The 20,572-nt window shown below is 38.1% G+C and overlaps 1 protein-coding gene across 4 annotated transcripts in view; it reads left to right on the top strand.

Moving 5' to 3' along the window:
• The window catches only part of LOC105233778 (hormone receptor 4), a 126,009-nt gene that overhangs the window by 9,359 nt on the left and 96,078 nt on the right, over nt 1–20,572 (top strand). For all 4 annotated transcript variants that reach the window (XM_049447883.1, XM_049447886.1, XM_049447884.1 and 1 more), the window contains exons 2-3: nt 2,869–4,033; nt 5,018–5,140. In XM_049447883.1, the coding sequence (XP_049303840.1) occupies nt 3,226–4,033; nt 5,018–5,140 (931 nt within the window). In that variant the 5' untranslated portion in view covers nt 2,869–3,225. The remainder of the gene's footprint in view (nt 1–2,868; nt 4,034–5,017; nt 5,141–20,572) is intronic.

Genomic DNA, 20,572 nt, shown 5'->3' with positions numbered 1-20,572 from the left:
ACTACTCGTACTACAAGTCTGTAAACCTAAAGTTGTGTCGCAAAAGATCAAATAGCATCTCGTTTTCGAGCTGGATTATATGAGTAAGACCGCTTCTCTAGCTACTAAAAATGAACTATTGGTCTCAGTATGTGCCATACGAAATTCCACAAGAAAACACCTTAACTTCAGCTTCAACGCCGCTATAATACCCTTTACCGGTGCATTCTTTAAAACATAAAAGGCTTTAGAAAATCATTATCTTGATTTGGATAGCTCAGTTTGTATGATATAGTTGTCTGATTTGAATAATTTCAACGGAGCTGGTAGCGATACCTTCGTTAGAGATCTGTGTTTTTTTTTTTGTTTTTTTTTAGATCGTCGAAAAAAAAGCCCTTGGTCGGATAAAATCCGAGTCAATTACGGCGTAGAACCGGCGTGGGATATAAAAAAAAATAGAGATCTGTGTCGAATTTTCTGAAAAACCCTTATCAATTAAAAAAGTTTTCCATACAGCACTTTAATACGATCGCTCTGTTGGTATGACAGCTACATATATGACATAGAGGTTCGATATCGACTGGACTGGAAAAACTACTTCACTTATAAGCGGTCAGCCAACATTCAAGAACTCATAATTTTGTAGTTGGAAGGTACTGTGAGGAATTATGTCGCAACTATTATGATTCGGTTTTAAGGGGTTACATGGGTTTCCTCGCGTAACAAAAAGCCTTTTTCAACAACATTTTCTCATATAAAAAATAAAATATTTTATTACAATTTTTTATTGTTACAAACATACACTACTAAAATAAATTTATGAAATTTTTGGAAAAAAATATTTTAAACTTGGCCATTGCAACGCCATTTCCAGTGGCCCCTCGGAAAAAAGATGCGCTCGCGTTGGCAGGGTAACTCCATACAGCATCCTCTAAAGTGAAGAAATACGTGTTTAGAACTTAGACGCAGAAAAAAACTGAAAATTGGACACACATTTTTACAAGAAAATTAAAATTTCTGACATTTTTTTTAAATAGTTGTAATCGAAAAAAAACATTCGTCCAAGTCTTTAAATACAATTTAATCAAAAACTTGTGTAAGATTTCATGAAGATCGGTTGAGTAGTTCTCGAGAAATCTTGCCATCCGGCTTCAAAAGCACTTTTTCACGAAAAATGCGTTTAAAAACGGCGCACTTAGCCCAGCTAGCCTCGAGTGCACAAGTTCTCAAGGCTGTATCTCCGAAACTATTACTCGGATCAACTTGAAAAAATACGACAATATTCTAGAGGTCTTGTAGAATTTAATAATATAATAAAAGAAATCGATTTCTGGAAACACATAAACCCATGTAACCCCCTAATATTTGCTGTTAGCTTTTTTATGACTCAATTACGAAGCAGAGATAAAAATCATTAGACAAACAAAAATTCGAAAACTTGCACATAGTTTAAGGGGTCAGTAGGGTAATCTTTTTTAATTTGTTTATTTTTTTTATGCATTTTCTGTTTCCTTATACCCTTAGAATTAACGTAGAAACTCACTTTACCATTGGAAGGATTCTAAAAAGGCCCAAAAACAATAATACCGCTCGACGTTCGAAGCGCTCGGAGTGCAGAACTCATTCTAGTCGAACTACTCAACCGATTTGCTTAATTTTTTTGTAAATGTTCACAAAACGCCTACTAGATTCATAATTTTTTTTATTATTTATTGACAATGTTATGACAAAATTTATGTAAAAAAAACTGATAATATGTGAATAAAGTTCTAAAAAGAATAAAAATTTCTATGAAAAAAAGTAAAAAAGGGGCCAAATTACCCTACTGACCCCTTAAGAGAACCACTTGAAAAGCTCTACTGTTCTGTGAGTTCGAAGGCTCTGCCTATGCGTTGAATACAGCTTTTCTGATATTAGGAGTGCTAATTTTGGAAAAACCTTGCCAAAAGGCAAACACTAATACTTTCTAAAGCCTGAACTTCTAACCTGATGATCTGATGTATTTATAATGGCTGTTTCAAGACTATCCACCGTGCGATGGTAAACTCAAATTGCAATACTTCATGTTGCATATGTCATAAACAACTCTTCATGTCACCATATAATTTAAAAAAAACTCGAGAAAGCACAAAAATGCAGGAGATTTTGAATTTTTTTAGTGATACTGGCAGGTTTTGAAGTAAAATTAAAAGAAATTATTTGAAATTTGTTTTCCAGAATCAGTAACATACAAAAAATTTGATAAATGATTTGATAAAATTTAACCTCTAATATTTTCGCTTAATTTTTTCTACCACTACACTCTTCTTTCTTCATTTGCCATTTACATGATCCAATTTTAAATTTTTACAACAATTTTGTGAATGTAAGCTATGTAATATAGATTTAAAAAAGTTAAGGGGCTATTCTGGTCTGGGATTTTGAAATAATCGATTTTGTTTTTGCATATTTTGAATCAAGTTCTACTGAACCGATTCCTTTGAAACTTGGTATATATCTTCTTTATACAATGCTCTATCGTATCTGCCTTGGATTTTCAAAAAAAAAAAAAATTTAAGTGTTTTTAAAAAAATCGAATAGATCAAAATAATCGGGAAAAAAATTTTTGTTTTCAAGTCGACGCCATTTTGTTATTATTTTTTATTTTATTTTTTTGAAAATGATCAACCCGATAACGACATCCTTACTAATAAAGAATCTTCTTGTTTTTTGAGTTTAAAGTTTGCATATATTATATATATATTTACAGAGATAACATGATTTGGCCAGAGCAATATATATTACCATAAGTTGTGGTTATTTATAGACATTTTAATAAGCTTTATAAGTGACAACGCTTACGAAATTCCAGAAATAACCATTCCCGCTTTTCTCTTTCTCTCTTTCCAGCAATCAAAATCTAATGTGAAATCAATACTGTAACGATACGTCCTTTTAAAGACTGATTTTATACGAGTGTGAAAGCAGAGTGATGCAAAAACTAAAAAAAAATCCCAATAACAAAAAAAAAAATAAAACAAAAGAGTGCGAGAGCCAATCAATTAAACAAAGTAACCAACGTCAATCATAATTCAATCATGAAATTCATGTGTGCTTTGTGTCAGTGAAACCACCAAATGGAGTGCAAACCAGCGGTCGATTTAATCGTTTTATTTTCAGTTCTATTTCCGTTTCATTTGTGTTCGCCTTCTCATTGTGTTTTCGTTTTCTTTTCGCGTGCCTTTTTGTTTGATTTTACGCGTGAAAATGTTGTTAGCAATGCGTCGCGAGAGTGAACACCACCACGCCGCAGTCACAGCCACAGTACCGCCAACCGTCCCAGCAGCCAGCGCCACCGTCGTCAACGTCGCCACCACAGAGTCAGCACCGGTTAGTGTGTCGGCCACCACGAATGGTCTTGTAGTGCCCTGTGTTAGTACAGCACTTCAGCTGTCACCCAACTTAAGTGTCGCCGCAAACGCAACGCCTTGTACCATACAGCACCATCATCTGTTGCAGCAACAACAATTGCAACAGCAACAGCAAGAACTGCAACAACAACACGCACAACATTTACAGCAACAACAAGCGGACTCATTAAATACACCCACAACACCGTTGCTGAACTTGGGTCGTAGTCCCTTGCAATTTCCGCCGCCACCACCACCACCTGTACCCGTACAAGCCGGGCCACAATTCGGCTTCTATACACCTAGCACGGGTGCAGCCACTTACCTGCATCCGCATTATCCACTGCCCTCGGCTGTACCAACGTCTGTTGGCACTTCACTGCTGCCAGTCAACACCGGAAGCGCCTCTTTGGCGAATGGCACACAGCGTTCCAGCTCAGCCCAGTCGACGGAATTAGACGAATACGTTGACATCTTACAAGTACAGCAACTATTGTTGGACTCATCAGCGTCTGCCAGTCAGCAGCAAGCTTTGGCCGCAGCTAATGGCGCTAATACGAGTACGAGTGGCATAACTGCGACGACCAGCTCACAACAGAGTTTGCCCAAACCACGACCGCGTTTGAATCTGCAAAAGGCTTCGGAATACGCTGCTCAAGTGCAAGGTGCGTACACAATTTTTAATTTCCATTATTTTCTTAAAGCGGCAGTAGCAACCTGGTTAGTTTACAATCAGGCAAGATTAATTGTCCCAAAAAGCTCAGAAAGGCCTTCTTCAATTTATTCCAAAAAAATTTATATGTTGATATATTCTTACTACGTATCCCAGCACTAATTTCTTGTTGTTGTTGGATTGGTTATGTAGTCCCCAATAGTGCGATAAGGTTCGAAAATGTTGCCATCCAGATCATCCAACGGTGGGTTCAGGAAACTTGTTGCTTCTACAGGGTCTGAGCATTGGGAGAGGGGTATTAGATGTGTTGGATTAGCTGGGCATGCAAAGAGATGGTTAGAGTCATGCGGGAACTTGTTGTTTGCTGAGCATTAAGTTGTTCTAAAAAACGATGCAGTCCAGTTCTCTCCATCTAATTCTATCGTAAAAAAGTGCTAAGTTGTCCTAAAGTACGACTCAATCCAGTTTGCTCCTTCCAATCTCACCGCAAAAATTGTACTTACTATATAAAACTACCTGAATGGATTCTTTGCGATCATGCCACTCGCTCAGATACCATTTTGCAACAGCATCCTATAAATAAGGTATCCATAATAAGAAAATAACATAAGTATACCGTTTTGACGGGAATAGCACTTTAAAAAAAATTATGCCGCGTGCCAGACGATCTCAGACCTTAATATCTTAACAATGCTTGAAATTAATGTAGTAAATAAGGTGTTGGCCTGAGGAACAGTGTTGAGCTGACGTAGCCGATAGCTGAAATACCTATTTACCTAAAGACTGGTGACATTGGCCGGAATATAAAGAAAGATCTACAAATCTCATCTTTTATAGGAAACCCTCCAGAGCTACTCTTTGCGCTGTTATTTTGGGTTACCTCGTAGTTTCTTTTTACTTTTTTTATCGACTTTTAAATCTTTCTCTAATTTCAATTAAAGTGATCGGTAATTAATCAGTTGGATTTTTATTTTAGCGGAGTCTCCATCTTCTCGTCGCATGCTGCTCGACTATCCCAGTCCATATTTATACGGCAACCATTACCACTCGTCGCCCAGTGAGGACCTCGTTGCCCTCTGGTTCGGCAGCAATGGCTCAGGTGAGTTCAGAAATCAATATAATCACTCACTTCGATTACGAATATAATATTTCGAAAATTAAAATTTTTCCACGAAGTCCGATATTGACGAAAGTAAGATTTTTAAGTGTTTCTGTTCACTAATGCGTCAACGAGCGATAATTTGAGAGAATAACTCGGATTCTCACTCAGAACTTGTCAGGCCTTTTTTTCGTACTTTTTTGTATTTTATTAAGAAAGTGTGTAATTTCTACTTAAAGACCCGAGTGTATGATGTCGAGCTGAAACTATGGTTTCTAGGCCATTTGTTTTCAGTACATAATTAATTCAAAAGAAATTTCAGAAAAAAATGAGAGCAAAGAAAACCCACCACAAATTATGAAAATCCATAAAAACTTTTATGATTTTAAGCGAGAACACCATTCAAATAATTCAAGTATTTTTGGCTTGCAGCACTCATTCAGCTGGAGAAAATGTGAGCTGAATGCAATCAGCTAAATAAGAGAGAGCTGACTAAAGCGCTGAGTGCAAATATTCTTAAAAAGCCCATATAGCGTATCCGCCTTGTTCCTTCGGGTTTACTCTATCGCCATGTTAATTTATGGAACTTTCTGTTACTGTTTGTGTATGTGTTTGCAGAACATGTATTACACCTTCGTTGAGTAATCGAGGATTTCTTATCACAGCTTAGTTATAAAACAACACAAAACTGAGAAACTTTTTCTTTTCACGCTTATTTAGCTTAAACGAATCATGGCTGAAAGATAAGAGAGGCCTGATTGACCGGAAAAAATATTGCATTCATAGAATAGTTGATTTGAGTTTTTGCTGTGCTAAAGAATTATTTTCTAAGTTCTAATTAAGAGACTTTTCTATTTCACGATAATACTCGCTTAAGCTGAATAATTCACGATAAGCTAAATAAAAAGCTGAGCGCTAATTCTTAAAACTCCTACATATTAGTGTGTAATTTCTGCTGCTTAACCAACGTCCATAATTATTCCTGGGATACTCGCAACAGTTACACGAAAAAGCCATAAATAGAAACTGCATTTTTTGCAAAACAGCTGTTTTAACAGCGCGTTACAGTTATTCGTAGTGGAAAGAGACACGCGTCGGCCAATTCCAGCACTGATTAAAATTACAAACTGATAGTTGGAAATGGAAATGCAAGTCTGCGACACGAGCGCCGTCTAGACGCCACTCAAGTGAGCGTTCTTATACCCAAATGCAGTCGCACTCGCAGGAGTGTGTGTAGGCACCTGCATGGAGACTCAATGAATGTGTGGACTAATAAATAAGTGAATTAATTTTTCCGTTATTGAGTAGGAAAGTCATGATAAAAATGTCTCCAAATATGAAATAAATTCATCTATGCTTGTGTATGTGTGTGTGTGTGTGCCTACAATCGAGGGCCTGCAAAGCGCGAGCATTTACTTAGCGCTAGTACAGATTTATATTGCCTGAGATTGTGCAAATTTTATGGCGAGCGAAAAAGATTGCACTGCTAACGACTTTGTTAGCCTGGCGCTGGCCACTGCGCGTTGCCCGCTATCCGCGAGCTGCTAAGACTGTATGTATACAGCGTCTACTACAGCTAGATTAAATGCATAAAATGCGACGATTAATTAATAATTGCAACAACTCAAGTGTGAACATTTATCATGGCAAGCGCCAAAAACTGAAAGGTAAATTAATAATTGTATCGCGTCAGCCGGCCGCCAATGCGCAGCGTTCGGGCCGATTTTTGGCACGTTCGCGCATTTTTGTCACCCAAAAATAAGGCGTCAGCGTATTAAGATTTCGTAATGTCACACTCTGCCAGCCGTTCTTATGCCACGCCAGGCCATGCCACGCGTCCATACCACCACCCAATGTTGCACGGTACCGCATAAATTTCTGCAGTCATGGCGTGTGGCAACCTCTGCCACATGCCCCACTTCCAACATATCGCTGCTAATAAATCGTTCAAAAAGCATTTCAATCCTATCAAATGTAGAAACGTCGGACAGCTCGCGCAAATGTCAAACGAGCAGTCACTTTACGCCTTTTAAGTGTATTTTCCAATTCATAAAACTGGCAACAAAATAGTTCGCGACTGAGCGCTACTGATGGTCCATAAGTCAGTAGCGACTAAATGGAGCATATGTGCCAAAAATGCCTAATAAGTTAATGAAATTTAAAATGTGTTGTCACTGTAATTATAGTTGGAGCCTGAAGTGTGTAAGTAGCGGCGTTCGCTCTTCATAAATTATGAAAGAAAAAGTTGGTAGGAAATTAAAGTATTATAATATAATATCAGTAAAAATTTGTAAATAACACTTAGTTGGAATTCGGGTGTAATAAATAAACAGTGTAGATAATTTTTAAGAACAAAAAAAATCGTAAAAGGATGAAGCCTATCGGAAACGAAAGAAAACATAACATACATGAAGCGAAGAATAATTTGCGGGCGCTCTGAGGTCGAGAAAGCCCTTATAAATACGAGTACTAACACGCCCCAATCTTTTCTTTTTCCGACTTCAGATCACCCGTAAATTATTTTTCTCTTTCTGTCTGTAATTTCATCTTTTGTTTCCAATTTACTAAGACTTTATTTATTTTTATTATCATTTTTAAGGGTCAAGTCTAAAATATTTGGATTATGTTATTCCTTGTTAGAACTAAAAGCCGGTATTTCCCGGCAATGTATTAGTATTACTCGTCGCGACAAATTGTTGAGCACACATCTACGGCCTAGTTTCACGCTTACTTGAAAACCAACTGTTTGTAGAAATCTAGAACGATCTCTGTCATTTAAATTTGCTCAAACAAAACTCATCAGTCGTCTCTCGGTGGCATCTATTAGATCTTTTGGATTGCGGTAATCCAATGATCCTTTTTCACCTATCATAACTTCAGCTTTGATAATGAAGACTTACGGGGAGATTCGTTCTGACCACGTCAGTTTAAATAATATACTTCAACCTATGTATATCGCAAAATTACGATATATGTACAGACATATCTGTGTTCCCTCGAAATTTCAAAGGGCCATAGGTTTGAATCACGTCTGAGGATGAATCATTAATTATTAGATCAGATTAGATTAATAAATGAGGGTTGCACTGTGACCTAAGGTCTACTGTGCCCTCTCCAAAGTCACAACGACTCACCTAACCCCAGCATATTGATAAATTCCAATGCACTGCTGGATGCTAATAAGGAAACATGGAACCAAGAGCCTTTATACTGCGCATATAGACTGCTGTGAAGTCAATTAGTAGGTGTTCTGAAGTTTCAGGTACCAAGTCGTAGAACCAGCAATACGCACAAGAACCTAAGCCTATGTTATATAAGTGGATCTTGAGCTTACAATGGCCAGTGTAGAAGGCGACAAGTAGCATGAGATTATCACTTGGGAGGATTTATACATATTAAAACATTTTAAGGTTGTAACCACCCATTAGCAACTTGGAATGGCGCATGCTTAGCAGTTGTTACCAATACCTCTCTCTATCTACTGCTTTATCCTTGCGGAGCAGCTGCTTTATGGTATATCATTGTTTAGCGAAACTTATATCTCTGGTCCAATTCACTTTGATCACTTTTCTGAAGCGCAACATTCCAATACAGTGTTTCGTTTGGAGGAGTTATTATGGTAGTAGTCTTAGGTAAAATATATATCCACTTATATCACTTTCTATAGTCCATGTAGAAATGATAGGAGTTTTGTAAAATGAAATTAAATTTATCGATCGAAAGGCGAGGGTTTGTGTAATATTATATTATAAAACCGCGTCCAAGCACTATCAAAGAAGAGAACGGATTGAAAGAATGGAAGAGAGCCAAACTGAAATCATCGGACTCCCAAGGTCTCCTGAGAAATGTAGTATAAATCAAGTCACAAAAGGATAAGGTTTCACATCGATAAAATGGGAATTTAGTCAAAGGAAAATTGCGACTTTGCGCATCTAAGGCCTTGGACCTTCTTAAAGTGCTTGAGTTGCTGCAGTGGTGTGACTAAGAGAAAGGTACAGACCAAACGAAAGATTATGGTATATTCTTCTAATTATTCACAAATAAACTTGTATAGTCTATACTATTCTACCACAATAACTGCTTTATAAAAAAAATATAATTAGCAAAAGATTGAATAACAGTAGAGATAAGTTTAGGAGATCTCTTTCGATTGTACGTCGAGCATTGTATTTTTAGCGATAAGTTGCTACAATCTAGACTGCACAAACAAAGAAGGTACAACTGCTACGATAAGACTCTATATTAATAGATCGAAGTCAATTTTGAGCTGAGAAGTCAGACTTAACTCCCGTTACATACTTCACATACGCTTTTTAATACAACTAATTTATCAAATAATAATGCAAACATGCCAGGCTTAGCGATGTAATTAAGCTACTTCACAATGAACTTCACCTCATTGATGCCAAATGCGCAATTGGTGTTGCAACTTGGGTGTTCTGCGCCACTTTTGAGCCGCACAGAGGCATCAATAACAATTTAATGTTGTTGCTGCTGCTGTTGTTGCTATTGTAGCCGCTTCACACTTGACACTGCTGTCACAGAATTTGCCACGGCGATTGCCAATGCTGGTGAAATGCAGCGAGCCAATAGTGCTGGACGTCAAAGCGTGAGGCAAAAAAGAAAATCGCCAAGATTCCAGTGAATGCCACAGCAACCTTTTTGCACCTCAAAGAACGGAAATTGTTGACATGTAGACCACCGCGCTGAAATTTCATTGCTGTTATTTCTGTTTTTTTTCTGTTCCTAAGAAGTTCGGTTGCTTGCAACTACGGTTGGCGAGCCATCAACACTAATGCTAAGGTTGGTAGTGTTTAATTAAGGTGATTGGTAGTTATGCCAAGTTTGCCCGGCTGCTTGGTCTGGTAGCTGGACCGCCGATTGATCAGCTATACGATGGGGTGCGATAGCACTGGTGGCCCCAGTTGGGTTGGAAAATTGTTGGTTTGCTTGGTGTTTAGCTATTTGTTGTCGCTTTGCTTGATTGGTGGTTTGCCGGTGTAGTTTAATGTTACACTCGTATAGATTTTGTATTTTTTTTCTTGCAAACGCTTTTCGCAAATTTATTAGTGTGTTTGTTGTTGTTATTGTTACACTGCTATTATTTGTTCTTTGGCGTTGATTTTGTTGTTAAGCAATTGAGTGACACTGGCAAGAAATATGTAGTTATAATAGAGCTTAGTATGGTAGTTAAAATAGCCAAGCACAAAAAATACAACAACGAATCATACTTTTTTGTGAGTGAACTTTTGGCGAAAAGTGTGACAAATAATGAAAACATTAAAATCCAATCAAGTCCAATAAAGAAGTGCGCGCTCTTGCGTTTAGAAGATTAGGTAAGTAACACATGAAAAATTAGTAGATTTTTGTGAATTTTTTTAGGAGAAAGTACGCGAATGAATATTTTGAGCATCTTTGAAAGTAATAAAGTATATTTCCAGCTATATTTTAAGATTTTTTTTTTACAAAAATGTTGAAAAATAACGGAATTATGGGCTGTCTTCAGAGGTGCCAAAAAAAGTGTCCCAACCGCTGAAAAGAATCCGGCCAAATGAGTGGCTATAATCCAAAAAATTAATTAAACTTAAAGATATTTCCTATATAATGGCCTACAATCTTTGACAAATATCAAAAATTAACAAAATGGCGTAATTTTGAAAAAAAGGTAGTTTTTTTTTAGAAAAAAAGGTCGTTTTTTAATGTCAAATTGACAATTTTCAACCAATAAAAAAGATCGTGGGTCATTGTATAGTAAATGTATTCAACAGGTTTAATTTGAAGTCTATTGGTTAATTTCTCGTTGAGTTATGGTGTCAGCAATTTTGAAAAATATCGAGAAACTCGCGTTTAAAATTTCACTTATATATGTTTGCATCTCCGAGCGGTGGCTCTTTAGAATGCTGCCATCCAAAACTATTCAAAATACGAACTTGCCGATTGCACAAGATATTTTTGAAAATATGAACTATCGAAAAAGCAAATAAATTTAATAAACTTTTTTTAAAGTGTCACGCTGGTATAGCCCCTTAAAAACGCTCATATAAAGATGATCAATTTAGAAATACTTTTTTGCTTATGCACATATGTACAGCCTTGTGCCAATTTTCACCTCTTATTTCGCATTTACATCAATTGAAACTCACCAATTAATCTCACTCCAATTTACCTGCATTGTTTGCCACATTTTGTTGTCAAAATAGTTTTTGCTATTGTTTCTGTAACACTGGCCATTTGCTCTCGAAAGCTTACCATCGCCGCCACTTAAGACGACCGCCATGCAGCGCAATCGGCTTTCGAATACACGACACGGCCGCAATGGTGAATTCATTAAGTTGGCATAACAACTGACAACAACATGATTGCTTGTGTTTGTGATTGTTATCTAGCTGTGTTGTTGTATATTGTGTATTTCCAGTCACCATCGGTGTTGATTAAGTGCTAGACTTACATACCGTTTTACAAACACAAAAGCTCTTAAGCGATCAGTCATAGAGCAATACAGCAATTTGTTGTTGTATAACAATTTTGTGAAAGTTGCGAACTCACAAACAAATGTGAAGTAGCTCTAATTGCTTACAAGAATTGCCTGCATTTGTCGAAGATTTGTGTTTTTGTTTAAAAGGAAGTCAAACAAAGCTTTAACTGCTGGAGTTGCTGGAACTCGGTTTCCACTTTTGAGAAAAAACATTTACATAGTCCTTTGTGAAACCAGAGGAAAAAAGTCCTGTAATTGGTAATTGGTGTTGTTGCTTTGGTCTGCCAAAGTTTGTATCTTCGAAGAGGATGTGTTGAATTCAATCTTTCGCTTTTTCTTCCAAAAATCTTATGTAACAGGCATCCTGCAGTGTGGTCAATTTTACCGCATGAACCCCGATCGGACAAAATATAGTTCGAACCTCCTGAGGATTATTGAATATTAATATCCAATCTTTCCAGGAAAAAAAATATTTTCCTTAAAATGAAACGAATATTTTAGATTGCATGTTTGGAAGACAGTTTTGTTAAATTATACACAATGTAGAACTTTTTGGAACCATTACTATTCAGAACGATAATAGTGTAGATTACTCTCTAGAATGCCTACAGCCACCGTTTATTGGTTGTTATTGTGACGCTATAGGAACTGTGACTGATCCCGACAATCAAAACGAATGACGATCGCTGCTTTAACCAATAGAGGATACTGGAGAATAACAAGTATGCAAGTGTTTCTTTTTTTGGCAGTCAAATAGTTCTAATGAGGTGTAAAAGCCACTTGGTCTCATTTGATTTCAAAATAAGCCTCAGTTTCGGCGATCGCCTCTTCATTCGACGAAAATTTGTTGCCCGTTTGTGTTCGTTTGAGACCCGAGAACAGGAAATAGTCGCTGGGGGTCATATCTGAAGAATATGGTGGATGCGGAAGCAATTCGAAGCCCATCTCAAGAGTTTTTGCCAACGTTTTCACTGACTTGTTTAAGGCTAAAAAGAATAGTGCGTTTGAACCAAGTTTTGAAGCATGGAAATGAATAATGACATTTGTTGAAAAATATGTAAACGACTATGGGTTACTGTAAATATATGTATATGCGATATTTCTATACACGATATTTGGGAGAAAGTTGAAGAAAACAAGCCATTAAAATATTGTACTGCACTTCCTACATGATTTATTCATAATCAAAATATCTTCTACGTTAGAAACTTGGTTCATAAACTATCGCCAACTACTGAGAAACGCTGAAGCAGAAATCTCTGATTTTGCTCTTTTGGAAGATACTTTAGACCGAGTAGATCGCGTTGTCACTAGTCAAGTAGTCAACTGTGACAATCAGTGCTGATCAATTCGACGAAATTCATTTTCATGTGATTGTCACTACTTTTATGGCGGCTCATATGTAAGTATTTATAAATACGCGCATAAATATGCATGTACACACATACATTTACATCCATACATATACATCCATACAAAACATTTGTGGGAATTGAAAATTGCGCAAATCTTTGCAACCGCTAATTAAATGACATTAATAAATGAAGTCGCATTTGTCGATTCGCAAATGCTGCGTCGCAAAAATCAGCCGTTGGCGCTCTGTGCCAGTTTCCGGCTCATTGGGGTCACACGATCGACACGCACACATGTACAAACGTATGTGAATATTTTCGCGCATTCATCTGGCTGTTAACAACATTTTGATGACTGGGGTCATTTCCTGACTAATTACTTATTGTACTCGCTATATGCATCGTTGCCCCTGAGTTATGAACATTTAATGCCATAAGTTGCAGACTTATTTTTCTCACTGTACATTATGACTTTAAAATGCATTTTTATGAGAATTAAGTTCATTAACGATTTTGTGGTAGTTGATCGGCTTGTGTGAGAAAAAGTTTCAAATAACCACGTATGTAAAGCAGATTTGCCTTAAAACGTACATAAGTTGTGGCAAATATTAATGGCGTAGTAAAAATTTCGTTCAATAGAAGCGGGTATGCAAATGATGGGTTTATGTGTGCAATACTGCTCTACAATCGGAGTATGCTTGACTACTTATAGTAAAGGGTGATTTTTTAAGAGCTTGATAACTTTTTTAAAAAAAAAAACGCATAAAATTTGCAAAATCTCATCGGTTCTTTATTTGAAACGTTAGATTGGTTCATGACATTTACTTTTTGAAGATAATTTCATTTAAATGTTGACCGCGGCTGCGTCTTAGGTGGTCCATTCGGAAAGTCCAATTTTGGGCAACTTTTTCGAGCATTTCGGCCGGAATAGCCCGAATTTCTTCGGAAATGTTGTCTTCCAAAGCTGGAATAGTTGCTGGCTTATTTCTGTAGACTTTAGACTTGACGTAGCCCCACAAAAAAATAGTCTAAAGGCGTTAAATCGCATGATCTTGGTGGCCAACTTACGGGTCCATTTCTTGAGATGAATTGTTGTCCGAAGTTTTCCCTCAAAATGGCCATAGAATCGCGAGCTGTGTGGCATGTAGCGCCATCTTGTTGAAACCACATGTCAACCAAGTTCAGTTCTTCCATTTGGCAACAAAAAGTTTGTTAGCATCGAACGATAGCGATCGCCATTCACCGTAACGTTGCGTCCAACAGCATCTTTGAAAAAATACGGTCCAATGATTCCACCAGCGTACAAACCACACCAAACAGTGCATTTTTCAGGATGCATGGGCAGTTCTTGAACGGCTTCTGGTTGCTCTTCACCCCAAAATCGGCAATTTTGCTTATTTACGTAGCCATTCAACCAGAAATGAGCCTCATCGCTGAACAAAATTTGTCGATAAAACACATTTCGAACCGAACACTGATTTTGGTAATAAAATTCAATGATTTGCAAGCGTTGCTCGTTAGTAAGTCTATTCATGATGAAATGTCAAAGCATACTGAGCATCTTTCTCTTTGACACCATGTCTGAAATCCCACGTGATCTGTCAAATACTAATGCATGAAAATCCTAACCTCAAAAAAATCACCCGTTATAAAGGAAAGTTGTAACTCATCACGAACATATGCATATAGAGCCATACAATAATCTAAAATCTGGCAGTTTACTTTCCTCTAACAGGAGTTTGAGGAAACTGGCGAATTTCAGTGTCCCCAGTTCACATTCATTTTCGCACTGAAGTAAAGTCTACTTATCTTCCCACCTCAATAAAAAGTTACTTCGAAGATTACTGCTGATATATTTACCTCGAAATTGAAATAAATTTTCTTCAGCTGGCCGTTGATACAACGCCGTCCGAAGTCTAACAAGACCTAACATAAATAGATCAAAAAATTCGAAAGTAAGACCCATGCTAGTCGAATAAAAGCAGTATTTTGTAACAGAAACTATAGCCACATCCAGTGATGATTCCTTAAGGGTATTCGAGAATATGTATACCTTGGTGACAAGTCACTGTCGTTCTTTCTTTTCATTGTTTGGCGCCAATTGAAGATTCCAAGTATAGCCAGGTTCTTTTGCACTTGGTCTTTCCAACGGAGTGGAGGTCTTCCTCTTCCTGTGCTCCCCCCGGCGGGTACTGCTGCGAGAACTTTCAGAGCTGGAGTGTTTTCATCCATACGAACGATATGACTCAGCCAACGTAGGAGCTGTCTCTTAATTCGCTGAAATATGTCAATGTCGTCGTATATCTCGTACAGCTCATCGTTCATCTTCCGCAGAGCCTTTCTCTCGAAAACTCGCAACGCCGACTCATCAGATGTTGTCATCGTCCATTCTTCTGCACCATATAGCAGAACGGGAATAATGAACCTTCTGCATTCCACGACAGTCGGGTCTACGTAACCGGAACGGACCCGGATTTTTATACGGCCAAAGACTGTCAACTCGGCATAAGTTGCCGCTAAAACAACAAAACCGGGAATAATGAGTGTCACATAGGACTTATAGAAACCTTTTTTTTACATATGTGCATGAACGTATGAGTCAATCACTCAACTTAATTGGAAATCCCCCAACAAAACGCGTCCTGAATGACTTCCATTAATGCTTGCGCTTCGCAAATAAATCTGAACACGCGTATAATCATAGCTTAAACCGACATTCGTGCATACAAAAGTAATTTTCCGAAGCTCAAATGCATATCTGGCGATCGCGCACGTATTGACCAGCGACCGCCCAGTTGCAGGGTTGTTCCATCGTTGTCAAAATAATCGCTAAATAACATCGTTATTGCGCGGCACAGAGCCGCGGTGATCGCGCCTTGTCGTTACTTCAATCTCAATCGCTAGATCTGGCGGTCAAGCAGTCCAGACTAGCTGTGTCCCACTTCAACAAATTCGTCCGTCTATGAATGGTGTAAGAAACGTCGCAAAGCCATAAACTATTATCGTAGACGCGAGTTGGCACATTGTTGTTGACGAGCAGCGGCGATCGGTCGGCGATCGGCGAATTTGTCGCGACTATTCGACCCAATATGCGGTGGTATTGTTTTGTATTTGTTTTCTGCGCCGATTTGGTTGCAGACTTGTTATTATTAGTCGCCTTGTGGTTGTTATTGTTTCGGTTCAATATCTGTAAGTACCACAACAATGTGTTCTTGTCCGGTTGACAATTGTGGTTGGCAGCAATGTTTGGCAACACTTTAAGTATTTTTAATGCGTTTGTCATTTGACAGCGAACACAGTTCGCCAACACGGCGCTGCGAAGGGCCTATCAGTGAAAGGAGCAGCGGATCCGGCAGCGTGTAAGGCCCTGTTGTGTCGTCAATATTTTGTTTGTTTCATTGTGTTTTATTCCTTCGATACTTAAGTTGTATCTGTATCTGCATCAGCAGAATGACGTGTGCTGCATTTGTGTGTGTATGTGCGTTTGTGGCTTCGCTTTATTGGGATATCGCACTTACACGCTTTGTGGCAATTGAAAGGTGATAAACGAATTGTTGCATTTTGCCAAAATGACAGCCAAGGGCGACACACGTCGCCGAGGACACAACACGCACGGAGCTTTCTTTATTTATTTATCGCCGAACCGACGTTGCCAGCTACATATTTATCAGCTGAAAATTATTTCTACTGAAAGGAAGATAGAAGGTAAAGGGTATGTTGATCAAAATACTTAAATCCTTGTTGTTTGATCAATTGAGGTGGGAATGAGTTCGAGAACAATCGAACGAAGACTGCACCCTTCTTACCGTTCGATAGATGTCTCGTTCCTCGGAGACAAGGACTGCCAGGGCCAGAGGGATAGAGGGATAGAGCTCTGGAATGTGAGGTACCTTTTAAGAAAATATGATGTAACAGAGAACCGAACTGATGTAGTTTGGAGTGTTGTACAGAAAAACTATAAAATTTTCTTATGTTGAGCATTATAAAGACAAGATTCCGACGCGTTTTTCCATTAACAAAGTGAGCAGATAAATTATCGAAGTAATTGTAAACATGACTTTATCTTTTTTCATAAATGACGTGCCGACAAACGCTTTCCAAAATATATCAAAAAGAAGCTGTCGTAGTCTCAATTTCTCTCATTATTGGTTAAATCAAAGAAATGCGCTTCCGAATATTTGTCACCTAGCTTTGTTAAAAAAACATTGGAGCAAGGATGGGATGATGTAGGTACTACAAAGAGGGTAATGATAGAGATTTTATTGCCACATGATTTTCTGAATCCAACCCAGAAAACCGTATTTGCTTAAACTGGTCCTCATTTGAGAGTACTTTTTTGAATGAATTAGAAATTTGACGTTTTCTGTGTTTAGAGGGTCTCACTTCTACAACTTAAAATAATGTTTAAAATAATATTTGTGGAAACTCTTCTTCTTCTGCTTTAGCACCGCAATCGTAGAGCGGTCTGGAGAGAGAACACAAGTTTTCACCAGTTGTCTCTATCCTTTGCAAGATCACATCATTTTTATGTTCCAAGTGCGGTAGGTTCGGTCCCATTGCTTCCGTGGGAGCGGTTGCTTCCGTGGGAGCGGTTGCTTCCGTTGTATACCCGTGGGTCTCAAATAAAAAGAGCACCGCCTTCGTGGATTTTTTTTTTGCGCTTAACCATATCCATATCGCCGTAGAGCTCATCAGTTCGTAGTCCCATCTTCGTCGATAACCATCACTGCGAACGGCTCTAAAGATCTTACGGAGAACAGTTTTCTGCAATGCGCCATGTGCTTTCTCGTATCGGCTCGTTATCGTCCATGTTTCTGTGCTTTATAATAGAATGGGAATACTTTTTGTGCCTAGAGAGAGGGATCTGCTTCTCAATTGCCTAAAGACCTGGAAGTAGCACCTGTTGGTAAGAATTATTCTGCGCTTGATCTCGAGACCTAGATAATTGGAGGAGTACATAACATTTCCAAATTTATAGCTGCCAACAACGACGTAGTTCCCAAGATGTGAGAAATCTTTGCGTGTGGAGTGTAGGTTCTTTGTCTTGTCCTCGTCCACCATAAGACTAACCTCTTTTGTTTCTTTTTCTAGGCTGGAAAAGACTACGCTGACCCGCGTACTCCAGTAGCATTGTACTTTTAGAGTAAGCAGTGCCACTCTGTTTCAGATCAGCGGATAATATCACTTTTTACAGCACTATATTGAAGAAAACGCATGAGAGAGAACCACTCTGTCTAGTCCACTCATCCAGTTCAGAGGGATTCTTACCTGATGGTTGTGCTCAACGTCGTTCCGCATAATGTATGAGCTACGCAGAGATACACTGTTTTTTCATATTTCTTGGATAATGCAAAAGTGTTCTATTCATAAAACCGCTTGGAAAGTACGTGAGGCCACAAAACAATCTCTTTCAAACACAGAAAATACAACGTTTTTAAGAGATATTGTAAAGTTTTGTTATCATTAAGTAGTTGAAAGATTATTTAATCACAAGTATTTTCGAACTTAAGGAGACAAAGACTCAGACAGGGCTTTCATAATTAAGGACAATTGTTATGTTACTTGAATTAATTCGAAATTGTCGTCCAAGGTCTGTTATATGGGTGATTTAAACGCATTTACTTTGGTTAATCTTTAGGCTTAGACTTAGTGTTCTTAAGTAGCTAAAGGGTACATGCTTTATCTTGTGCTTTGGTTGTTGTTGATGTAGAAGCAGAATACCACCGGTTTGAAAGTCCTTGGTCGATTCAAAACTCCGGGTCCGTTCCTGGCTGCCGTGGGAATGGTCTATTCCTTTGGTTATCATTTTTTCTAATTCCAAACCCGTGGGCATATATTTTGCAGATACATATAACTACTGAAAGATGGGGCTGATGCTCTTGAAGGAATTCACTTTGATTGATTACCGTGACAAAAGTTTAGAGTAAAATAAAAAAAAAATGCATAAAGAGCTGCTGGTATTAATTGTCCTTGAACGAAAACTCATTTCATTGACTAGTTCAACGCAAACAATGGTAATTTAAAAACTTACACTTAATAATAAATATGTAAATTAACGGCGTGTGGGTTCAAAGCGAGTTTAATTAACAACAAAGCGTGCCAAAGCCAACCATTTTTTGAAAACCGAGTCTATGTATAACAGAGTTTTATTGTCAACTTGTGCCATAAGCCAAAATTACGATACCAAAAAGCGTTAAAAGTCGATACACATATGTAAATACACACACACACAGAGACATTAGTTCATTAAAGAAAATATATGCAAGTCTTACCGGCGCCGCTGAAAAACCTACGCACGAAGGTTCCTATGAAAAAAAAACGGTCTGACTTTTGCATTTGGTTGTGTTAATCAATGGACCAGCAAATGAATGATTAAATGGTTGTATTTATTTGTGCTGAGTTGGTTCCGAAATGCATTACATCACTTAGCAGAAAATACATGGCGCGCTCATATCTTTCTAAACACATTTAAATATTATTTCGATTGTTGTTGTTGGAATTTGCTCTACAACCTGCAAGTTTTTTGGTGCGACCGCCAATGACTGGAACTTGGCCACCGGTCTTCTTGTCAATAACAGCCTACTCTATATTTGGGCTTTGTGGTCAGCACCACAAAGTTTTATTGCTTAAATGCGCCGTTTCTTTTAAACGTCTATTTGCTTTTACTTATGTTGTTGTTGTTGAACAACGTGCAGCCGGTGGAAGCCCCTGCGACCCACGCCATTTCGGTTTTCAAATCAATGACAACCAGCAAAAATAACGAAAACAAAATTAATTTGTCGAACGAGTAACCGCAAAATCTGCCGCGACTTTCGGAGCTTTTCGTGGAAAAACCGCAAGTGACATGTGCATGGTCCAAAGTGGCGCTGGTTTAAAATAATGAAATGGTTTAACGCTTAAGCGTTTTAGTTTGTGGCAGCGTTTTTGGCTGGTGCCTTCGAACGAAAATTGCACGGCTGCCAAGCCGGCTGGGTGGGTGACTTGGTTTTGGCTGAAATTTGCATAACTTATTGAAATAAATGTTGGGCGTGTGTAAAAACACAACAAAAATAACAAAAACACGAATAACAAATGAAGATCAGGCACAGTTGTGGTTCTCTTGCCGTTGCTACAAACTCCGCATAATGAATGAAATAATAATACAACAACAGCAACAACAAATAATAATAATACGCCGGAGTGAAACTTGTATCGAATTTGTTGATTTCATTCATAAATTTGTAAATTTGCTAACACCACCGCCCGATTTTTGTGGTTGCTGTCATTGTTGTTGTTTTTTTTCAGCGTTTATGAATGCAGTGCCTCGTTGTTGATATACGAGAGCCGCTGCTTAAATTATACATATACATATGTACATTGGGTTCGTTCATTCATAAAACTTTTCGGCGACCGGAGATCACTGAGGCCAACCACTCCAACTGTGCGGGGCTACGCCAGTCATAGTACCTCGTCAACGGTAGTAAGTAGCTTGCGATGCTGCGGCGCAACGGCGCGTACCAAAAAAGTTTAAATTATTTTTTTTTTTATTTCGTTTTTTTTTTTTACCACTCATTCAGCGTTTTTTAAACTCCACGATCTTTTTTTTTTGTTGTTGGTTTGTGGTTG

Source organism: Bactrocera dorsalis, chromosome 2 (genome assembly GCF_023373825.1).
Source record: "Bactrocera dorsalis isolate Fly_Bdor chromosome 2, ASM2337382v1, whole genome shotgun sequence".
In the NCBI taxonomy this organism is placed as follows: Eukaryota; Metazoa; Arthropoda; class Insecta; order Diptera; family Tephritidae; genus Bactrocera; species Bactrocera dorsalis.
Note: the sequence above shows the minus strand (reverse complement) of the source record. Positions and strands in the feature narration are given on the sequence as shown.